This window comes from Cervus canadensis, chromosome 6, assembly GCF_019320065.1.
Source record: "Cervus canadensis isolate Bull #8, Minnesota chromosome 6, ASM1932006v1, whole genome shotgun sequence".
Lineage (NCBI taxonomy): Eukaryota > Metazoa > Chordata > Mammalia > Artiodactyla > Cervidae > Cervus > Cervus canadensis.
Genome location: NC_057391.1, coordinates 7,228,728 through 7,238,510, shown reverse-complemented (window position 1 = coordinate 7,238,510; position 9,783 = coordinate 7,228,728). Strand labels below are relative to the sequence as shown.

Here is a 9,783-nt window from a genome sequence, read left to right as displayed (position 1 = left end):
TACATGACTACTGGAAAAACCATAGCCTTGACTAGACGGACCTTTGTTGGCAAAGTAATGTCTCTGCTTTTTAATATGCTGTCTAGGTTGGTCATAACTTTTCTTCCAAGGAGTAAGTGTCTTTTAATTTCATGGCTGAGGTTACCATTCGCAGTGATTTTGGAGCCCCCCAAAATAAAGTCTGCCACTGTTTCCAATGTTTTTCAATCTATTTGCCATGAAGTGATGGGACTGGATGCCATGATCTTTGTTTTCTGAATATTGAGCTTTTTTTTTTTCTTTTTTCTTTTTGGTAGAATATTGAGCTTTAAGCCAACTTTTTCACTCTCCTCTTTCACTTTCATCAAGAGGCTCCTTAGTTCCTCTTTACTTTCTGCCATAAGGGTGGTGTCATCTGCATACCTGAGGTTATTGATATTTTTTTCTGGTAATCTTGAGTCTAGCTTGTGCTTCCTCCAGCCCAGCATTTCTCATGATGTACTCTGCATATAAGTTAACTAAGCAGGGTGACAATATACAGCCTTGATGTACTCCTTTCCCTATTTGGAACCTGTCTGTTCCATGTCCAGTTCTAACTGTTGCTACCTGACCTGCATACAGCTTTCTCAAGAGGTAGGTCAGGTGGTCTGGTATTCCCATCTCTTAAAGAATTTTCCACAGTTTATTATGATCCACACAGTCAAAGGCTTTGGCATAGTCAATAAAGTAGAAATAGACATTTTTCTGGAACTCTATGGTCCCATTATGTCATGGCAAATAGATGGGGAAACAATGGAAGCAGTGACAGGCTTTATTTTTTGGGGGGGGCTCCAAAATCACTGCAGATGGTGACTGCAGCCATGAAATTAAAAGATGCTTGCTCCTTGGAAGAAAAGTTATGACCAACCTAGACAGCTTATTAAAAAGCAGAGACATTACTTTGCCAACAAATGTCCGTCTAGTCAAAGCTATGGTTTTTCTAGTAGTCAGGTATGGATGTGAGAGTTGGACTATAAAGAAAGCTGAGTGCTGAAGAATTGATGCTTTTGAACTGTGGTGTTGAAGAAGACTCTTGAGAGTCTCTTGGACAGAAAGGAGATCTGACCTGTCCATCCCAAAGGAAATCAGTCCTGAATGTTCACTGGAAGGACTGATGCCGAAGCTGAAACTCCAATACTTTGGCCACCTGATGCGAAGAGCTGACTCATTTGAAAACACCCTGATGCTGGGAAAGATTGGAGGCAGGAGGAGAAGGGGATGACAGAGGATGAGATGATTGGATGGCATCATCGACTCAATGGACATGAGTCTGAGTAAACTCCGGGAGTTGGTAATGGACAGGGAGGCCTGCTGTGTTGCAGTCCATGGGGTTGCAAAGAGAGAGTCGGACATGACTGAGTGACTGAACTGAACTGATGAGTTCATAATTATGCTTCAGGGAAAATAAAACCTTTTTCGGTCACTTTTGGAGGAAACGAGGCGATCCAGTATGAAAATTGGTAAATAAAGGCCAGATTCAGCATTTATCTTGCCTTTTCTATATTCAAAATATTTTGGGGAAGCCAAACAGTCAATGAAGGAAACTTCTACTTCATAAAATAATCCCAGCTTATAAACACAGAAACAATGACAGATTGAGAAATGCATCTTGAAGTGCTCAGTGAAATAAGATTTAGTCCAATGATCATCAGTCTCTTAAAGAACGTGAGGTGAAAGGATAGGTGATAGAAACTCTCTAATAACTGGGTCACCTGACAACACCTGAGTCCACTGTGCAATCTTAAGATCTCAAAAAGAGAGACGGGACTTCCCTGGTGGTCCAGGGGCTAGGATCTGCGCTCTCAATGCAGGGGACCTGGGTTCAATCTCTGGACAAGGCACTAGATCCCATATGCTATAACTAAGGCTGGTGCAGCCAAATAAATTCAAAACGAACAAACAAACAGGTGATGTAACAGGTGTGTACACAATACCACTAGGTCAGGCAGTCTTGGAGAAAAACCAAATAAATCAGGTTAAGCCTCCAAATGGACCACATTACAGAAAACGCATAGGAGAGGGCATTTGAATACCCCCGCTGGATAGGCCCAGTATGTAATTAGGAAAGTCTAGAAGAGGAATGACCCAGTTTCTCTGACACAGAGCCTTGAAAAAAAAGAGAGGGAAAACCATTACAGATTAAAAGAGACTTAAGGATATGTCAACCTAATGCAACAGCAGACCTCATTTGATCCCAATTCAAATAAACCAACCGAAAAAGCATTTATGAGACAATCAATGAAATGTAAACACTGACTGAACAGTTCACAATATTAAGAAACTGTTGTTCCATTTCTTTAGGTGTTATAATGTCATTGTGGTTACATGAAGAAAAGAGTTCTTATCTCTAAGGATATATAGTGATATATTTACAGATGAAAAGATACCATGTGTCTGGGATGTGCTTTAAAATTGTCCATTTGGAGAGGAGAAAAGTGAGGATACAGATAAAGCATACAGGGGGTAATTATACTGCCCACTTTGGGTATCTTTGAAAATCTCCAACATGAAAAGTGAAAAATAAAAGAAGAAAAACACTTTATGCACATTTACTAGCCACCAAAAACTAAAGACAACAGCTTTCGCTTTCGTTTCTGTTCTGTCTTAGTTTTTGAAGGGGCAAAGGTTCTTGAGTGTTTGTGTGAACACAGCTTTACACTGAGAGAATTCATGTGATACCAGTCCTTCCAAGGCGTTTCTGGACTGTGGAGGGGAGTGGACAGGAAGAACACATTTGCTGAGCACTTTGTGCTCGATATTTCACTTACCCTACCTCACGTAACTCTAGTATTTTTATGAGATAAGCGTGATAGTGCCTATTTTACAGACAACATGGATGCACAGAGAGGCTAAGTAACTAATCCAACACATAGAAAGTGGAGGAGCCGGGAACTGAACCACATCTGCCTGGTTCTAAAGCTCATGCTCTCTGAACACCACTTACCCTGTCTCTTCAAAAAAGTTGTGAATTCAGGACCTATTCCTGAAAGAGTATGTTTTTCTTCTCTAGCATTTCACCAAACAAATGAATCTGCCCACTCTTCGGAACTATAGATAGCAGGTGGGACCCGGCCCCCTGAGTGAGTTCCGTTGACGATGTGCACAGCTGTTGCCTGGGAATCACAAGTCCTGCTGACCTTGGCAACACACCAACCCCATGCCAACAACCAGTCCAGACAGACAGGACGGATGCAGTAAGACACGTTCAGGATGACACAGAGAAAGAGATGTCTAAAACACTGTCTCAGGTGAGGCAGAATCAAGTGAGTGAGCAAGCAAATGAACAAAAAGCTCTGCTGAGGAAAAGCCAAAATCAGAGTAAGCTAAGCCCTGACTGCAGAGTGAAGATGAGGCGGCCCCCGCCCCTCCCACCCTCTGGAGCAGGGATTCTGCAGGGAGCATCGCGAAGCAAACCTGGGGGGAAGCCAGGGGCGCAGGGGTTACAGGAAGCAAGGCCAACCAGAAATGTTAACACCAGAGTACCCAACACCACGGCAGGCACTGAAATGTGTGTGGGGGCCTTTCCTGAAGGCCAGGGCCCGACTCAACTCGTGGGGTCAGAAGACCAGCAGGGTCCCTGGGAAGACTCTGACCCTGGCTCTCCCCATTCCTCCAGGCCCATTCTCCACCCGGAGGGACGGGCTCTGAGCTCCAGGCGTGGGGATACTGGATAGCGCTCTCTACAAGATGCTGAGCTGACAGATGGCGAGCTGACAGGAAAACCAATTTACAGTAAAGGATGTTTATGATCACCAATTTCCCCAGAACCAAGTGTTGCCCCACCCAAGTCCTACTGCAGCTTGTAAACCCGAACTCAAACAAACTACATTCTAGAGATGATAGAGGCTGTCATAAACAGTACTTCCTGGAAAGCAGAACTCTTCTCGTAACGCCAGATAAGCTTCAGTTCTGCTGATGGCAGAACAGCATGCTACATCTGCTGCAACAGTGTTTAAACAATGGTAGAGACTTGACGGTGTTTATGAAATCAATGCACAGGACTGTAACAGGCTTTTAAAAAGACAGAATAATGCAGAAAATGTCAGAAGGCATAGCACGTGGTCAAGGTGCGTACTGGTTGGGAAAACTTTTATTACCGTACACTATGACTGTCCATGGGCATTTACTGAACATATAGGCAGCAACTGTGTCATCATGTAAAGCATATTCCTTAGAGTTCTTACTGCTGGTTAGCAAAAAAGGAAATACTGGAAAAGGCTCCTTTATAATACCATAATACCTGACTCTTAATCCACCACAGACTTGAAGTGTAAATAGATGAGATTAGATTAGGTCCTTTCCTGAAGTTCAATAAATTTGTTCTGCAGTGCAAATTTCAGATTGTTCCTGTTATTTCCAAAAGCAGGCTCTTTTGAAAGCAAATAAAGGCCTGTAACGGCCTGGTACGTGGCAAAACATCACTGGATGCCTTGGGATAGAGGAAAAGGAGGCATCACTTCATGGGTTTTTCCAAGCACCATCCCAAGCTTAGGCCTTCCCTGGTGGCTCAGATGGTAAAGAATCCACCTGCAATGAGAAAGACCTGGGTTGGACCCCTGGGTTGGGAAGTTCCCCTGGAGAAGGAAATGGCAACCCACTCCAGTTTTCTTGCCTGGAGAATCCCATGGACAGCGGAGCTGGCGAGCCACAATCCACGGGATCACAAAGAGTGGGACGTGACTGAGCACACACATCCCAAGGTCAGTGTGGGAGAGGCTGTCTGGGGGACGCTCAGGCTAGACAGAGAACTATGTATTTTGAGAGTTTTGGGCATAAGCACGAGATGTGAACGGCTGAATGAAATAAACCACAAAGTAAGGAAACAAACAGAAAATTCTCAGTGTCAAAACTGTGAGTCCTGGATACTGTCATCCTAGTCAAAAGTAAACCAAGGCCGGAGTTCCTGATGATCCTTCTGGGGGTTCTGTGAGTACCCCACAGTAAGGGGGATGCAGTTCTCCAGATACAAAAGGCTGCACATGGTATGATTCCATCCATATGTGGAAACACGCAGAAGCGGTGAACCCCGAGCAAATCGGTGCTGCCAAGAGCTGGAGGCAGGGGACGGGGCTGAGTGCGTGATGGTGACCGGCTTTCTTTCCGAGCTGATGAAAATGTTTTGGAACTAGACAGAGGTGGTAGGTGTACCACACTGTAAATGTGCTAAATGCCACTAACTGTAAAGTTAAAAATGGTTAATTTTATGCTATGTAGATTCTACCTCAATTTTGTTTAGTTATTTTTACATCTATAGAGTTAGTTTTGATACTAATGCTATTTCCCAGTGTGGTTCTCTTCATTTCTTCCAGTGGATTCCCACTGTCATAGAGGGCCAGCCCCTAACTCTAATACATCTTCATTCTGTGCCCCTCCGCTGGGCTGTGTGTGTCAAAGAAAGATCGCACTTCTGTGTCATATGCTCAATCACACAATTTTACACTATTTAATGCAATCATTGAAAAGTTCCTTTCACTCATTTCAATTTAATCTTTTTATACAGTTTTGAAAGGTTACTTTCCATTTAAAGTTATTACAAAATGTTGGCTACATTCTCTGTGTTGAACAACACTGACCTCAATTTTCGAAGCAGAGGAAGACAGGAAGGAAGGAAGGAAAGAAGGGAAAGAAGGCAGGCAGGCTGTTTCAAGGGAAAAGAAGGACGTGTGTCCAGAATGAGAGAGTGAGACGAGAGAAACGCAGGGTCCTGGGACTCCAGGGTCTCAGCGGAACTCCAGCTCAGGCGTAGCTGAGTCCGTCTGCTGCGGGGACAGGACAGGGGTGACCTGCCCGGGAGCGGGGCGAGGGGCAGCAAGGGCTGCGGACAGACGGCTGGGAGCAGGCTGCAGGAGGCAATTCAGGGCTATGAGAGACTGCAAGTTAGGGCTGACAGCACACTCGTCTGTTTAGACATAAAAGGTAGAGAAATGCTGAGCTAGAAAGAAGAAGGAAGGGCAGAGACATGCTGAACTGGAAAGGAGGAGGGAGGGCTGGAAGGGCAACCAGCGGGGATGACGTGAGAGGATTCCTGAGGAAGAGCCAGAGCCTCAGTACCTGCCTTCACACGGAGGGATGCAGCCTGCGGAACACAGAGCCCCAGTCGCCAGGGAGTGAGGAGGGCGGGAGGAGGAAGAAGTCATTTAGATGCTGGGGTAGAAAACTGCTGACTCATAAGAAACTTGACCCTCAGAGGTTCCTGCTTGGCTTCAAGCAGCTTCACTGTCTCGTTTTGTGTTGGGCGGAAGATCGCAGCCTCTCAGTAACAGCCAATTAATCCTCACATTCATGACGGAGATCGAGTCACAGACTGCCTTATCATCTGCTTCAGAGTAAAGGCAGGATACCACAATCGATGCATCCACGTTTACTAAACACCTCTGTGTGCTAGACCTGGGCTCCCAAGCCAGCAGGGCACAGACTCTGCCTTCCAGGGATCCTGGGACACACAGCAGGATTATTTCTCTGCTGTCAGAGGGGCTGGGGGGTCTGGATGGCTTCCTCGTCACAGTGGACAGTAGAGAAAACCTGCACTTAGCCAAAAAGGCCTGTGGTCAAATCTCAGTTCCACTTGTAACTGCACTTGTGACTTAACCATTTGAGGGCCTCAGTTTTCTTACCTGTAGAATGGGGATGCCATCTGCTCAAATGGTGGATAGAGGAATAAGTAAAATAGTGCCTGTAATGTATCTAGGAAAACTGTTGGCTAGAGTAGGTTCTTGACATAAAGTAGCTGTTTTTAATTAAATGTGAACATGTGGGGTGTGGGAAGTGCCTTCTGACCAAAGAGGAATGGCCTGGGGACAGAAGCTAGAGAAAGCATAGCTCCCAGGAGGTGGAACTACAGGGTGGGGGCTGGGTGAAGTACAGGTAATGTAACAGATTATGTAATAAGGGAGGCTCAGTAATAAGGGAGGCTGGGCAGAGGCTGGGGACCCGCCTGCAAGGGAAGGGGCACCTCCGTCTATGCTAAGGAACTGAGCTTGACTTTGTGGGTAGGAAGGCAGTACATGGAATCTCCCACCCAACCCCCTCTGCCATAGTCACCATCAGCTCCCTGGCACCTTTTACTCTCCAGACCTTTATAGAATTGACAGATATCACCTCTAGGACACTGACACGCTTTGATGAGGGAGTCTCACTTATACTGCTCGGACAAAGGAATGTAAACTGGTTAATGAACTCAGGAATTTCTCAAGTATCTGCTGAGTGAACATCTGTTCTAGATGCCAAAGGGATAAATGGAAGTTTATGATCTTTGCTGGGGATAACAGACCCACAAAGTGGAAAAGCCACTTTGCAGGAAAAGCCAAAATGAGTGGGGACAACAAGTCTGCGAGTGCTTTGAGAAAGCTCAAACTGGTGGGCAAGGCTTGTCCTGAAAGGATTTCCTGTGGCTGGGGTCTCTTGACTTCTTCCATCAGATACAGGTGGTTAGGACAGACATTGTTTAGAATTGCAGATGCACAGTGATAATAAAAAGCAGACCTATTTTTGGTTGATTTTATGGGGCTTAAAACTCTTCAAAGACAAGGCCCCACCTATTTCTTGCAGCCAGGATCCCCTCCTCCTTTTGAAATTTAGGTACACTGTCTCTAAGACTTAGTTTCAGAATTGGCAAAAAAGGATAAACATGTGAGGGGGTGAAATGAGACCATGTGTAGTGAAAATGCCTCTAGGCCCAGGGTTAAACACAGAATACAAACTTAACAGGAGTGCCTTTTCTTCTCTCATCTTCTTTTCTTCTCTCCCTCATAAAGTGCTCCCAGAATCCAGGGTAGATGAATTGGCCAATGTTATTCAGCTCTATCTATAAGAGCATCTTAGCATGCACCATGCAGGTTGATGGGTGTAACAATGTGGGGAACAGCAGTCTGAACTTCACTCCCTAACAAGAGGCCAAAGACCTTCCTAGGGAATCCACTGCGAAGAAAGGGGACACAATGGATGCAGCATCTGTATAAACCTACTCTCTACCGCACCAACCAAATCTCAAACAAAAATCTGTTAAGAGCATATCCCAGAATAAATCTATAAAGTGATATCTGACATCAGTGTCAACATATGCAATTTTTCAGTTCTCTGCTTTTCCAAATGTCGCAAGAGATAATGTGCATGTTATCCACACCCACGCCAGAAGTTGCTGCAAAACTCTGGGCTCCTATGTGGGCCTCTCAGTGTTCTGAAAAGCATCACCTCCAAACTCACCCAGAGCAAAGATGGAGAGGAGAGAAAAAAAACACTGTTTCTGTGGGCTTGTCACCTCTCCGTCTCCAACTGCCTGTATTCCTTCCAAGTTGTGAAAACAATACGAAGTACACAATGTCTCACAGATAATAAGAAAAACAGCTAGCATTTGTTACTACGTGGAATAAAAGAAGCGGGTCTGAAAGCTTACAAATTTCTATCGGTATAAAGAAATAAAAGCATTTCCCCCCTCCCTTTCTATCTAGGCTCTTTCCAGGCTAAAAACAACTTTTCTGCCCTGGTTTTTTTTTTTTTTTTTCTAAGGGGGAGAGGTTGGAAAATGCATTTGTTTGCTCGGGCAGCTGATACTTAAAAACACGCAGGGCACTATAATAGCTGTATTCCAGGTAAGAAACCGCCACCTCCCAGCAGATCAGAAAAGGAAATGGTTTCATCACACAGAGGCTGAAGAAGCCGGCTGTGAGGAGCTGGATTGCTGCCTCCACTCACTTGGAAGACTGGGTCCTAGGGAACAAGCAAACAAAGCCTGCTGACCACCGCCTCGTGGCTGTGCAGTGACCACTCGGCGCCCCGCGCCACGACCACCCCTGATACAAGGCCTTGTCTGCGCCCGGCGGGGCGGCAGGTACTGATTCTCCAGTGAACGGGCCACAGGACCAGGCTTTTCTCTACACCCCTCTCCTCGCCTTCAAAATGTGCAAGAAAAGCCGTTGAACAAAACAAAACTTCAGCGGGAGCGGTTCTCCACCTCATCTTGGGGGAAAAAAAACACACACCCGGATCGGCTGTTGGTGGAGCCACGTAAAACCCCTTTCTTTTCGGGGTGGTCCTGGGAGAAACAGGCCCCGCAGTGACAACAAATGCAGCGAGGTCCCTCGGCTTCCCCGAGGCAGCCCGAGCCCTCCTGGTCCACCTCCTACACCCTGCAAGCTCCAGAAGTCGGTGCAGAGGTCCGGGCCGAGCCCGCCGCGGGCTCCCGGAGAAGGGGCGGTCAGGGGGAACCCCCGGGGTCCCGCGGAGGCCGGGCGGGGAGGGAAGGCCGGGGCCCGCGCTCACCTGTTCTGGGGCCTCGGGTGCCGGCCGACACCAGGGGGCTGCAGAGACCGAGCCCCGCGGCCCAGAGCAGCAGCCACCGCGGCCCCATTGTCCCGGGGCTCCGCGCGCTCGGCGGGGCCGGGGCGGCGCGGCTCGGGGAGGCTGGCCCGCCGCCCGGAGGCTCGGGCAGCACGCGCGGAGTCTAGAGGGCGGCCGCGCGGGCAGACAGAGCGCTCGCCTCTGGGCCGGACGAGGCGGTTCGGCGCGTCTGGCGGCGCCGGTCGGAAAAGGGGCCCCTGGGGCGCGGGCGGGGGCGGGGCGCGCGAGCGCCGGGCTGGGAAGGGCGCCCCCCGGCGGCCAGTGTGCGCCTCGGCGCGGCCGCCGCCCGCCCGCGGTCCCTCCGCCGTCGCCGGGCCAGCCGGGGCTCGGCGCTCTAGCCGCCTTCTCTCGCGCTTTCGGCCGCCCGCCCCGCGGGGGGAACCCGAGTGAGAAGTCGTTTCCTCCGCCCGTCGACTTGGGCCCGCGAGC

The 9,783-nt window shown here is 48.0% G+C and overlaps 1 protein-coding gene across 1 annotated transcript in view; it reads right to left on the bottom strand.

The window, feature by feature from the left end:
* The window catches only part of F2R (coagulation factor II thrombin receptor), an 18,472-nt gene extending 8,953 nt beyond the window's left edge, over positions 1-9,519 (bottom strand). The window contains exon 1 of the mRNA XM_043470704.1: positions 9,277-9,519. Within this exon, the coding sequence (XP_043326639.1) occupies positions 9,277-9,364 (88 nt within the window). The 5' untranslated portion in view covers positions 9,365-9,519. The remainder of the gene's footprint in view (positions 1-9,276) is intronic.
* Positions 9,520-9,783: the final 264 nt, after the last annotated feature.